Genomic DNA, 15,260 nt, shown 5'->3' with positions numbered 1-15,260 from the left:
CGGGTAATTGTCAAATTCATGGTCAAATAGCCCTTACAGAGCCTGGAGGTGTGTTTTGGGTCATTGTCCTGTTGAAAAACAAATGATAGTCTCATGGATGCAAACCAGATGGGATAGCTTATCACTGCAGAATGCTGTGGTAGCCATGCTGGTTAATTGTTCCTTGAATTTTAAATAATCACAGACAGTGTCACCAGAAAAGCACCATCACACCACCACCTTCATGCTTCACGGTGGGAACCACACATGCAAAGATCATCTGTTCTCCTACTCAACATCTCACAAAGACATGGCAAATCAGACAAAAGGACAGATTTCCACTGGTCTAATGTCCATTGCTCGTGTTTCTTGGCCCAAGCAAGTCTCCTTCTTATTAGTGTCCTTTAGTAGTGATTTCTTTGCAGCAATTCGACCATGAAGGCCTGATTCACGTAGTCTCCTCTGAACAGTTGATGTTGAGATGTGTTTGTTACTTGAACTCTGTGAAGCATTTATTTGGGCTGCAATATGAGTTGCAGTTAACTCTAATGAACTTATCCGCTGCAGCAGAGGTAACTCTGGGTCTTCCTTTCCTGTGGCGTTCCTCATGAGAGCCAGTTTCATCATAGTTCTTGATTGTTTTTGCACTTGAAGAAACTTTCAAAGTTCTTGAAATGTTCCATATTGACTGACCTTCATGTCTTAAAGTAATGATGGACTACCGTTTCTCTTTTGCTTATTTGAACTGTTCTTGCTATAATATGGACTTATAATATGGTCTTTTACCAAATAGGGCTATCTTCTGTTTACCACCCCTACCTTGTCACAACACAACTGATTGGCTCAAAAGCATTAAGAAGGAAAGCAATTCCACAAATTAACTGTTAACAAGGCACACCTGTTAATTGAAATGCATTCCAGGTGATTACCTCGTGAAGCTGGTTGAGACAATGCCAAGAGTATGCAAAGCTGTCGTCAATGCAAGGGGTGGCTACTTTTGAAGAATTTGTTTAACAGTTTTTGGTTACTACATGATTCCATATGTGTTATTTCATAGTTTATGTCTTCACTATTATTCTACAATGTAGAAAATAGTAAAAACTAAGAAAAACCCTTGAATGAGTAGGTGTAGTAGGCACATGCTTCAAATAGCGCCTTTGCTAATGTATCCTTGTTTCTTTCATGTGTATTTTCTAGATGGGTCCATGTGGTTTGTGCTCTCTATGTCCCTGGAGTAGCGTTTGGGGACATTGATAAACTACGACCAGTGACTCTCACAGAGATGAATTACTCCAAGTATGGGGCCAAGGCAAGTACAAATGACATGTTTTTATACGTTTCAAATAATAAAGATGATGTAAATCGTGTGGAACAAAATCAATCCATATTACTTCCAACATGCTTTATCACAGTGGAAGACTGAGGAATGGGTTTTAGATTTTTGGACTCCCTGTTTTCGTCAACACAGACAATAGACTTCCGTTGTCTGTGATGAATTAGTCTGGTTTATGAGGAGCAGCACGTTAAGACAGTAATAAAATTACTCTTGTGTGGTTGGTTACTGTCAAACTTTACATCCAACTAAACACATTGATCAATCAGTGGAGTCAGTCTGACATTCATTCTAGATGGAACCCTTTTGAGGGTCACTAAGCCAATAGAAGACTTTTGTGGAGGAGAATGATTTTAGAAGCACTTGAAAAGGCTTCCTGCTGTGGTTCAGGGCCTTTTCAAACGGAAAATAAATTGCTGCTGGAAGACGGGTATTACTATATTTGAGAGGAGAATAATTAAAGCATTTGCAAGTTTCTCCATGTGGTCACTTTGTTTGTTTGATTGAACTGAGCGAAGTCATTGTCGAAGGTTTCTGAACCTTTTATGGTCTTTTTTGTCCCTGAGTGCAGTTTCTGAGCTCTCTATTGCATAAGTGGGGTTTCTGACCAATGTTTTTGCTTCCTCTTTGTCCAGGAGTGCAGTTTCTGCGAGGACACCCGGTTCGCCCGGACAGGCGTGTGTATCAGTTGTGATGCTGGCATGTGCCGATCCTACTTCCATGTGACCTGTGCTCAGAGGGAGGGGCTTCTCTCCGAGGCAGCTGCGGAAGAGGTAAGAGAAGAAAACAGGACATGAATCATGTGACCCTGTTTTTTTTGTTTCTGTAAAATTCCTCACATATGGTGTCAGAAGTGGGATTTTATTAAATCTCAGTCTGTTTTTAAAGACCCTGTTATGCGTTTCAACAACATAGCGGGGGTGGGGATGTTCTTAGAGCAGGATATGAGACAGTAACGTATTAATTTACTGTAAGTTCCTCTGGTCCCAAACGAGTAGTCCTTTAAAACAGTCTCTAAAACCGGCCCTGGCTCCTACACCAACCTCCCGCTTATATGGAAATTGTAATAACAAATCTAAGTCTGTATAATATTGACACTATAACGGTCTGGTTATAGTTAGTATTCAGGATCCTTCTGCAGTGCAGCTCATATGCGCCTCGCCTCACTTATTTCTGCGGCATGAAGGTGGCCGGCGCACCGATAAACCCAGCCCAGAAAGTGCATACTCACCGTTATCCACTTAATCCAGTGAGCTGTGGCAAAGGGCCCCTATCAACAGGTGAAGCCTCTGATAAAATCCACCGAAACACCTTAAGCCTAAACGGTTCTAGGGGAGCCAGGGGCCTGCCTGTGAAATGGCTGGCGGGTTTTGTAGTGTGTTTTATCCCTATGACGGAGGAGGAAGAGGAAAGGGGGAGATGCATGTTTTAGGACCTTGAAGGTAAGCTGTATGGTTGTTGTGGATATTGAATATAATTAAGAAATACAGACTTTAATTGTAATTCACTGTTTTCTTACCTGGAATTTGGAAGACCATTTCTGAGAAACAAAATCCCCATCGCCATACTCCGTTGTAGGAATAAGATGCACTCTTCTTCACCAGTGAGCACAGTTCACCACTCTGTGGGAGCACTACATTGATGTTATTTTGATCTCGGATAATAATGAAACCATTACTATTTGTTAGTTTCTAATTCTCAGAGTAAAACACTTTACAGACACTATGAAAGCTTAACCACGTTTAATTCTTCCCAGAGGATCAATACAGCTGCATTAGACAAAACATGTTTCCACCAACACAAGTATATATACTCCAATTTAGATGCACACCTCCTTCTCTCCAACCCTGACATCTGTTATGGTTCGACAGGAAGACGAAGTGATGGGGTAATAAACCATTCCTTCTCCCTTAAGGTGACCTGACCTCAACCCCCTTGATGTCTAATCCAAAACTCTCCACCCGTTTCACCTATAGCACTCCCTTAACTGCCTCCCGTCCACCCAGCACATTCCAAAGCCATCTGTCTCCTACAGATAACCATTAACTTCTGATATAAAAACCAGTCTCTATCACTCCTCAGGTACTATAGTATTACTTCTGATGGATCATGTCTCTAGTATAACAATGTTCCATGTTTAACCCAGAATCTAACATATTATTTTGAATGATGTAAGTGACTGTATTTTACACAGGGAAATTGATCTCTTGACTTAAGAGTGCTGAAAGGCATAGCATACACGGTACACAAGGAACAATGTTGACCCGTGGTCGATCGTGTTTTGAACACGTGTGTGTGTTTCCCCAGGACATAGCCGATCCCTTCTTTGCATACTGTAAGCAGCATGCGGACCGCTATGACAGGAAGTGGAAGAGGAAGAACTACCTGGCTCTCCAGTCCTACTGCAAGGCGTCTCTACAGGACAAAGAGAAGCAGCTGGCCCCCGAGGCACAGGTGAGAGGTCAAGACTGGCTCAGACTCACACTGGCTCTCCGCTGTTAGGACTGCAAAATGTAAATAAATAGAAATGCTTGTCAGTGTTTGCGTCATTGATTCTTGTACATAGAACAATGAACCGTCTTCGACAGTAAGTTATCCATGTTTTACTTATTTACTTTTATTTTACATTTACATTTGACATTTTAATCATTTATCAGACTCTCTTATGCAGAGTGACTTACATTAGTGACTGCATACATTTTGGTACTTTTTCATACCGAACTGAATTTAACCCATAGCCCTGGTGTTGCAAGCTCCATGCTCTACCAACTGAGCCAGGCAGGAGTGAGTTGAAGGAGAACCCAGCAGGAACAACCTGGGGAAGTTTTAAGTTGTAATGTCTGCGTCCGAAATGGCATCCTATTCCCTATATAGTGCACTCCTTTTGACCAGGATCATAGGGAATAGAGTACCATTTGGGACTCGGTCAAACTGTCATTAGATAATGAAGTGTGTGTTTCTTTGTGTTGTGTTGAACCCCTGGCAGGCCCGTATCACCACCCGGCTGCAGCAGTACCGGTCCAGGGCAGAGCTGTCCCGTAACACCCGGCCCCAGGCCTGGGTCCCCCGGGAAAAGCTGCCACGACCCCTGACCTCCAGCGCCTCCGCCATCAGGAAACTCATGAGGAAGGCTGAGCTCATGGGCATCAGGTAGGAGTTAAAACCTCTTAATTGATCCAACTCTTTAATTTTAATTTTCACCTAATGTCATACCCAAATCTAACTGCCTGTAGCTCAGTACCTGAAGCAAGGATATGCATATTATTGATACCATTTGAAAGGAAACACTTTGAAGTTTGTGGAAATGTGAAATTAATGTAGGAGAATATAACACATTAGATCTGGTAAAAGATAATACCATCACCTTTGAAATGCAAGAGAAAGGCCCTAATGTATTATTCCAGCCCAGGCACAATTTAGATTTTGGCCAATAGATGGCAGCAGTGTATGTGCAAAGGTTTAGACTGATCCAATGAACCATTGCATATCTGTTCAAAATGTTGTGTCAAGACTGCCCAAATGTGCCTAATTGGTTTATTTATACATTTTCAAGTTTATAATTGTGCCCTCTCCTCAAACAATAGCATGGTATTATTTCACTGTAACAGCTACTGTAAATTGGACAGTGCAGTTAGATTAACAAGAATTTAAGCTTACTGCCCTATGTCCTGGGTAATTTTAATGTTACTTACAACCTCATGCTAATCACATTAGCCTACTTTAGCTTAACCGTCCCGTGGGGGGGACATCATTCCTGTAGAGGATTTATGTCTGTGGGAAAAGACAGTGTTCAGATCGACCGATAGTTGAGGTGTAGCCCAAATGTAGAATTTATTAGGGTTGTGCCAACATGGCAGTACTCATATTCGTAATCGTATCCGTAAATTGACAGTTGATATTCGGATCGGATGATACTCGTGATAGGATTTTATTATGCCTAAATAGGTATTGGCAAAATACCTCCCTGCATGTTCTCACTGCAAATTAGGAGTAGTGCGCGGAGGGGTGTGTGTGTCTGTGTCCTCAACGTGCAGCGGACCGTCAAGTTTGCTGTCACTCAGTCAAAATGTGCATCAGTTTCATATTTTTTCCCTACCCTTGCCCCAATTTTTAGATATTATGCACATTGATAGCTTGATAGCAAATGTTCTCACCATGTGATTCATCATAGTAGCAGTCGGCAGCAATCTAAATGATCAGACTGAAAACATGCGAGGTAAAGTTAAAATATAAAATAAAGTAATCCGGTGAAATTATCCAATCAGAGCAGCAGGATCAACGTACAGCCCGCCCTTCTCTTTACAGACAGGCAAACTAGCCAGTTGAGTTATTTAGACTACACACATGCCTGACTCAAAGACATTATCTGAACGACATGAGAAAGATGCTTGCTGGCACCCGAAAATAACTGTTTTTCCAATCACGGATAATTACAAAAAATACTCAGATCATAATCGTATCCATAAATTGGCCAAATCAGTTACAATACTCGTTTTGTCCGACTACTTGGCACACCCCTAGAATTCATAAAGATTAGTTTTAACTGGAAGTGCGAGAGCTGCACCTTTTTCCCCTCATCAGGGAGGGGCTTAGAGGTTAGAGAGGTGGACCAGCAACCAGGGGGTTGTCGGTTCAAATCCCGGGTCTGCCCTGTTTTATTTCTTCTTCAGCACGGACATCTTTCCCGTAGACACGTCAGACATCAGTGCCAGTGTGGACGGACGCAGGAAACACAAGCAGCCCGCCCTCACTGCAGACTTCGTCAACTATTACCTGGGTGAGCAGGGAAACAAAAACCAGCTGACTGATGGCTACATAGACTTACATTACCAACCTAATACACGATTATACTTCATGTTGTTACTAAATGTGAACTGTCTGAGAGTCTGTGCCAGAGTTCTATAGGCTCTCAGCATGCAGCCTTAGAAAAAATACATGTTCTTCCCCAAAATGAATGATGATGATGCCATTGCCAGATGTGTGTTTGTGCGTGAATGTGTGCGCTCGCATGTGTGTGGATAGGTGTGTGCTCTCGCACGTGTTTGTGTGACGACACAGCGTGCCAGTAACCTTGAACAACATCCCCCAGCTATCTCCCATCAGATCAGCACACGCTGTTTCTCATGTGCCTTTTCCTGTATATAGATGGAGATAGATTGGGATCGGTCCTATTGATGTGTGTGTATAGATTGGGATGGTGGTTTATTGATTGGTGTCCTTATTGCTATGCAGAGAGGAACATGAAGATGGTACAGATCCAGGACAATATCTCTGAGCAGAAGAGCCTCAAAGACAAGCTGGAGAGTGAGCAGGAGAAGCTGCACGTCGACTACAACAAGGTTAGTAGGGGTACAAGCCGTAAAAACCACCGAAAAACATGCTTGCTTGACTGCTCTGTGGTAGTAGACACGACCAGGGAGATGGTGGACAAAATGTTAATCCACATTGTTATCAACCAGTCACTAGGGGTTTACCAGTGATTCTCCAGTAGCGTTGCTCTGAGTCCTCACACTGAAGCTGTGCTATGTCTTTGTACTACATGGCCTCTAGTCTTCAGAAACACAGACAGTGCATCATTCATAAACCTACAATGACACATTAACCACTGTTTTACTACATACCGTGAAAAATGCCATTTTAAGAGCGTTCTTGTTCCTCCTCCGTCTAGCTCTCGCCATCTCTCATCTCTGTCTCTCGCTCTATCCATCTTGTTCTCCCTCAATCTCTCTGTGTCCCTCTTCTCTCTTTCTCTGTCTCTCCATCTATCTCCTTTCATCTGTCCTCCCCATGTGACCTGGGTACGGTGGCGCAGGGCAGCTTCGCTCCATCAGGCCCGATGAAGAAGGGAATAAAATAGCGGAGTAAAAGTCAGGGGAGTTAATGTTGCGTTCAGTCTTTCTGCCACACGTATTAGGCGTTATTAATGGAGTGTGTGTTGCTAATTGCACCGCTCGACTTGCTTTTACATGGAGATGGAAAGAGAAAAATAGAGAAGGAGCGAGAGAGCGATGAAGAGAGAGAAGCGGCCCTGGGAGAGATGGAGAAACACAGAGATGGAAAGAGGGAGAAGCTGCCCTGGGAGAGATGGAGAAACACAGAGAGAGAAAGAGGGAGAAGCGGCCCTGGGAGAGATGGAGAAACACAGAGAGGGAAAGAGGGAGAAGCGGCCCTGGGAGAGATGGAGAAACACAGAGAGGGAAAGAGGGAGAAGCGGCCCTGGGAGAGATGGAGAAACACAGAGAGGGAAAGAGGGAGAAGCGGCCCTGGGAGAGATGGAGAAACACAGAGAGGGAAAGAGGGAGAAGCGGCCCTGGGAGAGATGGAGAAACACAGAGAGGGAAAGAGGGAGAAGCGGCCCTGGGAGAGATGGAGAAACACAGAGAGGGAAAGAGGGAGAAGCGGCCCTGGGAGAGATGGAGAAACACAGAGAGGGAAAGAGGGAGAAGTGGCCCTGGGAGAGATGGAGAAACACAGAGAGGGAAAGAGGGAGAAGTGGCCCTGGGAGAGATGGAGAAACACAGAGAGGGAAAGAGGGAGAAGCGGCCCTGGGAGAGATGGAGAAACACAAAGAGGGAAGGAGGGAGAAGTGGCCCTGGGAGAGATGGAGAAACACAAAGAGGGAGAAGTGGCCCTGGGAGAGATGGAGAAACACAGAGAGGGAAAGAGGGAGAAGTGGCCCTGGGAGAGATGGAGAAACACAAAGAGGGAGAAGGATAATTAAGATTAGAAGTCTAGCTACTGATACAGCTATAAAGTCCCTGACAAGGGGGGGGGGGGTTGGAGGAGGAGGTAGACTCAGTCATCTCTGGGAGATAATGTGAGGTGTTAGTGAACGTTTCCCTTTCACCTCCTCTGGCAGAGCTGATTAAGTAAAGCCCAGAGAGAGATTGAGATAGAGAGGGAAGGAGCCAGACAGAGTAATGGAGAAAGAGAGGGGGAGGAAGAGGGAGGAGACAGACAGTTACAGAGAGATGGAGAAAGAGAGAGGAGACAGACAGAGGAATGGAGAAAGAGAGCGGGAGGAAGAGGGAGGAGACAGATGCATGGAGAAAGAGAGGGGGAGGAAGAGGGAGGAGACAGACAGAGGAATGGAGAAAGAGAGGGGGAGGAAGAGGGAGAAGGAGTCAGACAGAGAATTATGGAGAGATGGAGAAAGAGAGGAGGAGGAAGAGAGAGGAGACAGACAGAGGAATGGAGAAAGAGAGGGGGAGGAAGAGAGAGGAGACAGACAGAGGAATGGAGAAAGAGAGGGGGAGGAAGAGGGAGGAGACAGACAGAGGAATGGAGAAAGGGAGGGGGAGGAAGAGGGAGGAGACAGACAGAGGAATGGAGAAAGAGAGGGGGAGGAAGAGGGAGAAGGAGACAGACAGAGAGTTACGGAGAGGGGGAGGAAGAGAGAGGAGACAGACAGAGGAATGGAGACAGAGAGGGGGAGGAAGAGGGAGGAGACAGACAGAGGAATGGAGAAAGAGAGAGAGAGGGAGGAAGGAAGAGGGAGAAGGAGACAGACAGAGAGTTACGGAGAGATGGAGAAAGAGAGGGGGAGGAAGAGAGAGGACAGAGACAGAGAGCTGGTGAGTGGGGGAAGAGGAGACAGAGAATTACAGAGAGATGGAGAGGAAAAGACAGGAGACAGACAGAGCATTACAGAGAGAGAGAAAGAGAGATAGAGGGGGAGGAAGAGGGAGAAGGAGACAGAGTTACAGAGAGCGTACAGTACTTGAGATTCACATCCAGTTAATAATACTCACCTCTTTTCCTCCTCTCATCTCTTTCTTTGAGGAGCTTCACATCGTATCTATTGTCTGTTTTCAAATATAGACATGACAGGTGTTTTTACCTGTGTGTGTATGTGTCCTTTGATGTTTCTCTTTGTAAGGGGTAGTATAAGGGTATGTGTGTGCATCTCTCTCTCACACTCTCACACACACACAAACACACACACACACACACACACACACACACACACACACACACACACACACACACACACACACACAACATAAGCTGTCTGTCTCTCCCTTTCTGTAGCTGTGTGAGTCTCTGGAGGACCTGCAGAATGTCAACGGTGTTCTGAGGAGTGAGGGCCAGGTCATATGGACCATGCTGGGAGGAATCCTAGGACAGGTATGTTAATATCACATCACTTTCTCCTCCTCCTCTTGTCCTCCTTCCCTCTTCCTCCTCTGTCCACTTTCTCATCCTCCTTTCCTCCTCATCCATTCTCCTCCTCCTATCTTTCTTTCTTATGTTTATTCCTGAGTTGGCAACACTCCCACTAAACCAAGCTCCAGCACCGGTCCTTCATTTGTTGTTTCATCACGCCTACGCAGAACAGAAACAGAACAGAAAAGTTGGTTAGAAAGTCAGAGGATTAAACTCCAACCGGACAGGTCTCCCTGCTACATGCCCAGGAGCTGGTGATGATGAGGGATTGAGAGGAATCTAGATTGGCCATAGCAACCTGCCGTAGCAACCCACAGAGTTACCGTGGGGTAATTCTGCAGCCCGTAATAGGCTCCTGTAAAAAAACAACATCTTTCATTTACACTAAGTGATTGACCTGTCATTTGCCATAAAGGCAGACCAGACCTGGCTTTGCTCCACTCTAAATGAAGTTAGACACGGTCCGCTTGCTTTCTATCACGTTCCCACTTGCCATGGCAACCAAATCGCCTAGGTGCGTCGCCACGGGTGATGGGTCGTTTAATGAGTGCGAAATGCGGCTCTACAGAAATTGCTCTGTGAGACCTTTTTACTTTTTTAAGTAACAGAGCCTGTTTGGAAGTGCCATTAAAAAAGATTTTATTCAGAAATTCTGTCCAAGGCAACAACCAGTGAAACATTATTCACACTTAGGTAGTGTGTGAAATGACTGAATCCAAGATGATCGAAATTGAAACGGTGCACAAGTTAACAATGTTATGTTGTATAACTTGTTATTACTTTCAAACGTACAGATAAAGTAAACAGGGACAGCAATATAGACTATGAGAGATGATATACTGATAATGTGTGTAAATCCTGATCTAATCTAAACTTGGTAATGCACTGACACTGAAGAGATTAATAACCAGACAGGCTCTGTGCTGTGAGAGGGGAGGCAGCAGGGTAATGTACTGACACTGAAGAGATTAATAACCAGACAGGCTCTGTGCTGTGAGAGGGGAGGCAGCAGGGTAATGCACTGACACTGAAGAGATTAATAACCAGACAGGCTCTGTGCTGTGAGAGGGGAGGCAGCAGGGTAATGTACTGACACTGAAGAGATGAATAACCAGACAGGCTCTGTGCTGTGAGAGGGGAGGCAGCAGGGTAATGTACTGACACTGAAGAGATGAATAACCAGACAGGCTCTGTGCTGTGAGAGGGGAGGCAGCAGGGTAATGCACTGACACTGAAGAGATGAATAACCAGACAGGCTCTGTGCTGTGAGAGGGGAGGCAGCAGGGTAATGTACTGACACTGAAGAGATGAATAACCAGACAGGCTCTGTGCTGTGAGAGGGGAGGCAGCAGGGTAATGCACTGACACTGAAGAGATTAATAACCAGACAGGCTCTGTGCTGTGAGAGGGGAGGCAGCAGGGTAATGCACTGACACTGAAGAGATGAATAACCAGACAGGCTCTGTGCTGTGAGAGGGGAGGCAGCAGGGTAATGCACTGACACTGAAGAGATTAATAACCAGACAGGCTCTGTGCTGTGAGAGGGGAGGCAGCAGGGTAATGTACTGACACTGAAGAGATGAATAACCAGACAGGCTCTGTGCTGTGAGAGGGGAGGCAGCAGGGTAATGCACTGACACTGAAGAGATTAATAACCAGACAGGCTCTGTGCTGTGAGAGGGGAGGCAGCAGGGTAATGCACTGACACTGAAGAGATTAATAACCAGACAGGCTCTACTGTGAGAGGGGAGGCAGCAGGGTAATGTACTGACACTGAAGAGATTAATAACCAGACAGGCTCTGTGCTGTGATAGGGGTGGCAGCAGGGTAATGTACTGACACTGAAGAGATGAATAACCAGACAGGCTCTGTGCTGTGAGAAGGAAGGCAGCAGGGTAATGCACAGACACTGAAGAGATTAATAACCAGACAGGCTCTGTGCTGTGAGAGGGGAGGCAGCAGGGTAATGTACTGACACTGAAGAGATGAATAACCAGACAGGCTCTGTGCTGTGAGAGGGGAGGCAGCAGGGTAATGCACTGACACTGAAGAGATTAATAACCAGACAGGCTCTGTGCTGTGAGAGGGGAGGCACCAGGGTAATGCACTGACACTGAAGAGATTAATAACCAGACAGGCTCTGTGCTGTGAGAGGGGAGGCAGCAGGGTAATGCACTGACACTGAAGAGATTAATAACCAGACAGGCTCTGTGCTGTGAGAGAGGAGGCAGCAGGGTAATGTACTGACACTGAAGAGATGAATAACCAGACAGGCTCTGTGCTGTGAGAGGGGAGGCAGCAGGGTAATGCACTGACACTGAAGAGATGAATAACCAGACAGGCTCTGTGCTGTGAGAGGGGAGGCAGCAGGGTAATGTACTGACACTGAAGAGATTAATAACCAGACAGGCTCTGTGCTGTGAGAGGGGAGGCAGCAGGGTAATGTACTGACACTGAAGAGATTAATAACCAGACAGGCTCTGTACTGTGAGAGAGGAGGCAGCAGGGTAATGTACTGACACTGAAGAGATTAATAACCAGACAGGCTCTGTGCTGTGAGAGGGGAGGCAGCAGGGTAATGCACTGACACTGAAGAGATTAATAACCAGACAGGCTCTGTACTGTGAGAGGGGAGGCAGCAGGGTAATGTACTGACACTGAAGAGATGAATAACCAGACAGGCTCTGTGCTGTGAGAGGGGAGGCAGCAGGGTAATGCACTGACACTGAAGAGATGAATAACCAGACAGGCTCTGTGCTGTGAGAGGGGAGGCAGCAGGGTAATGCACTGACACTGAAGAGATTAATAACCAGACAGGCTCTGTGCTGTGAGAGGGGAGGCAGCAGGGTAATGTACTGACACTGAAGAGATGAATAACCAGACAGGCTCTGTGCTGTGAGAGGGGAGGCAGCAGGGTAATGTACTGACACTGAAGAGATTAATAACCAGACAGGCTCTGTGCTGTGAGAGGGGAGGCAGCAGGGTAATGTACTGACACTGAAGAGATGAATAACCAGACAGGCTCTGTGCTGTGAGAGGGGAGGCAGCAGGGTAATGTACTGACACTGAAGAGATGAATAACCAGACAGGCTCTGTGCTGTGAGAGGGGAGGCAGCAGGGTAATGTACTGACACTGAAGAGATGAATAACCAGACAGGCTCTGTGCTGTGAGAGGGGAGGCAGCAGGGTAATGCACTGACACTGAAGAGATGAATAACCAGACAGGCTCTGTGCTGTGAGAGGGGAGGCAGCAGGGTAATGCACTGACACTGAAGAGATGAATAACCAGACAGGCTCTGTGCTGTGAGAGGGGAGGCAGCAGGGTAATGTACTGGCACTGAAGAGATTAATAACCAGACAGGCTCTGTGCTGTGAGAGGGGAGGCAGCAGGGTAATGTACTGACACTGAAGAGATGAATAACCAGACAGGCTCTGTGCTGTGAGAGAGGAGGCAGCAGGGTAATGTACTGACACTGAAGAGATTAATAACCAGACAGGCTCTGTGCTGTGAGAGGGGAGGCAGCAGGGTAATGTACTAACACTGAAGAGATTAATAACCAGACAGGCTCTGTGCTGTGAGAGGGGAGGCAGCAGGGTAATGCACTGACACTGAAGAGATTAATAACCAGACAGGCTCTGTGCTGTGAGAGGGGAGGCAGCAGGGTAATGTACTGACACTGAAGAGATTAATAACCAGACAGGCTCTGTGCTGTGAGAGGGGAGGCAGCAGGGTAATGCACTGACACTGAAGAGATGAATAACCAGACAGGCTCTGTGCTGTGAGAGGGGAGGCAGCAGGGTAATGCACTGACACTGAAGAGATTAATAACCAGACAGGCTCTGTGCTGTGAGAGGGGAGGCAGCAGGGTAATGTACTGACACTGAAGAGATTAATAACCAGACAGGCTCTGTGCTGTGAGAGGGGAGGCAGCAGGGTAATGTACTGACACTGAAGAGATGAATAACCAGACAGGCTCTGTGCTGTGAGAGGGGAGGCAGCAGGGTAATGTACTGACACTGAAGAGATGAATAACCAGACAGGCTCTGTGCTGTGAGAGGGGAGGCAGCAGGGTAATGCACTGACACTGAAGAGATTAATAACCAGACAGGCTCTGTGCTGTGAGAGGGGAGGCAGCAGGGTAATGTACTGACACTGAAGAGATTAATATCCAGACAGGCTCTGTACTGTGAGAGAGGAGGCAGCAGGGTAATGTACTGACACTGAAGAGATTAATAACCAGACAGGCTCTGTGCTGTGAGAGGGGAGGCAGCAGGGTAATGCACTGACACTGAAGAGATGAATAACCAGACAGGCTCTGTGCTGTGAGAGGGGAGGCAGCAGGGTAATGTACTGACACTGAAGAGATTAATAACCAGACAGGCTTTGTGCTGTGAGAGTGGAGGCAGCAGGGTAATGCACTGACACTGAAGAGATTAATAACCAGACAGGCTCTGTACTGTGAGAGGGGAGGCAGCAGGGTAATGTACTGACACTGAAGAGATGAATAACCAGACAGGCCCTGTGCTGTGAGAGGGGAGGCAGCAGGGTAATGTACTGACACTGAAGAGATTAATAACCAGACAGGCTCTGTACTGTGAGAGGGGAGGCAGCAGGGTAATGTACTGGCACTGAAGAGATTAATAACCAGACAGGCTCTGTGCTGTGAGAGGGGAGGCAGCAGGGTAATGTACTGACACTGAAGAGATGAATAACCAGACAGGCTCTGTGCTGTGAGAGAGGAGGCAGCAGGGTAATGTACTAACACTGAAGAGATTAATAACCAGACAGGCTCTGTGCTGTGAGAGGGGAGGCAGCAGGGTAATGCACTGACACTGAAGAGATTAATAACCAGACAGGCTCTGTGCTGTGAGAGGGGAGGCAGCAGGGTAATGTACTGACACTGAAGAGATTAATAACCAGACAGGCTCTGTGCTGTGAGAGGGGAGGCAGCAGGGTAATGCACTGACACTGAAGAGATGAATAACCAGACAGGCTCTGTGCTGTGAGAGGGGAGGCAGCAGGGTAATGCACTGACACTGAAGAGATTAATAACCAGACAGGCTCTGTGCTGTGAGAGGGGAGGCAGCAGGGTAATGTACTGACACTGAAGAGATTAATAACCAGACAGGCTCTGTGCTGTGAGAGGGGAGGCAGCAGGGTAATGTACTGACACTGAAGAGATGAATAACCAGACAGGCTCTGTGCTGTGAGAGGGGAGGCAGCAGGGTAATGTACTGACACTGAAGAGATGAATAACCAGACAGGCTCTGTGCTGTGAGAGGGGAGGCAGCAGGGTAATGCACTGACACTGAAGAGATTAATAACCAGACAGGCTCTGTGCTGTGAGAGGGGAGGCAGCAGGGTAATGTACTGACACTGAAGAGATTAATATCCAGACAGGCTCTGTACTGTGAGAGAGGAGGCAGCAGGGTAATGTACTGACACTGAAGAGATTAATAACCAGACAGGCTCTGTGCTGTGAGAGGGGAGGCAGCAGGGTAATGCACTGACACTGAAGAGATGAATAACCAGACAGGCTCTGTGCTGTGAGAGGGGAGGCAGCAGGGTAATGTACTGACACTGAAGAGATTAATAACCAGACAGGCTTTGTGCTGTGAGAGTGGAGGCAGCAGGGTAATGCACTGACACTGAAGAGATTAATAACCAGACAGGCTCTGTACTGTGAGAGGGGAGGCAGCAGGGTAATGTACTGACACTGAAGAGATGAATAACCAGACAGGCCCTGTGCTGTGAGAGGGGAGGCAGCAGGGTAATGTACTG

General features: G+C 46.6%; 1 protein-coding gene across 5 annotated transcripts in view; it reads left to right on the top strand.

Moving 5' to 3' along the window:
* Positions 1–15,260, top strand: part of LOC139554943 (PHD finger protein 14-like) — a 158,441-nt gene that overhangs the window by 14,693 nt on the left and 128,488 nt on the right. For all 5 annotated transcript variants that reach the window (XM_071368252.1, XM_071368250.1, XM_071368251.1 and 2 more), the window contains exons 7-13: positions 1,177–1,288; positions 1,948–2,085; positions 3,620–3,766; positions 4,299–4,462; positions 5,983–6,089; positions 6,545–6,651; positions 9,344–9,439. In XM_071368252.1, coding sequence (XP_071224353.1) covers positions 1,177–1,288; positions 1,948–2,085; positions 3,620–3,766; positions 4,299–4,462; positions 5,983–6,089; positions 6,545–6,651; positions 9,344–9,439 — 871 coding nt within the window. The remainder of the gene's footprint in view (positions 1–1,176; positions 1,289–1,947; positions 2,086–3,619; positions 3,767–4,298; positions 4,463–5,982; positions 6,090–6,544; positions 6,652–9,343; positions 9,440–15,260) is intronic.

Source organism: Salvelinus alpinus, chromosome 26 (genome assembly GCF_045679555.1).
Source record: "Salvelinus alpinus chromosome 26, SLU_Salpinus.1, whole genome shotgun sequence".
Taxonomy (NCBI): Eukaryota; Metazoa; Chordata; class Actinopteri; order Salmoniformes; family Salmonidae; genus Salvelinus; species Salvelinus alpinus.
This window is presented reverse-complemented; position numbering and strand designations above follow the sequence as displayed.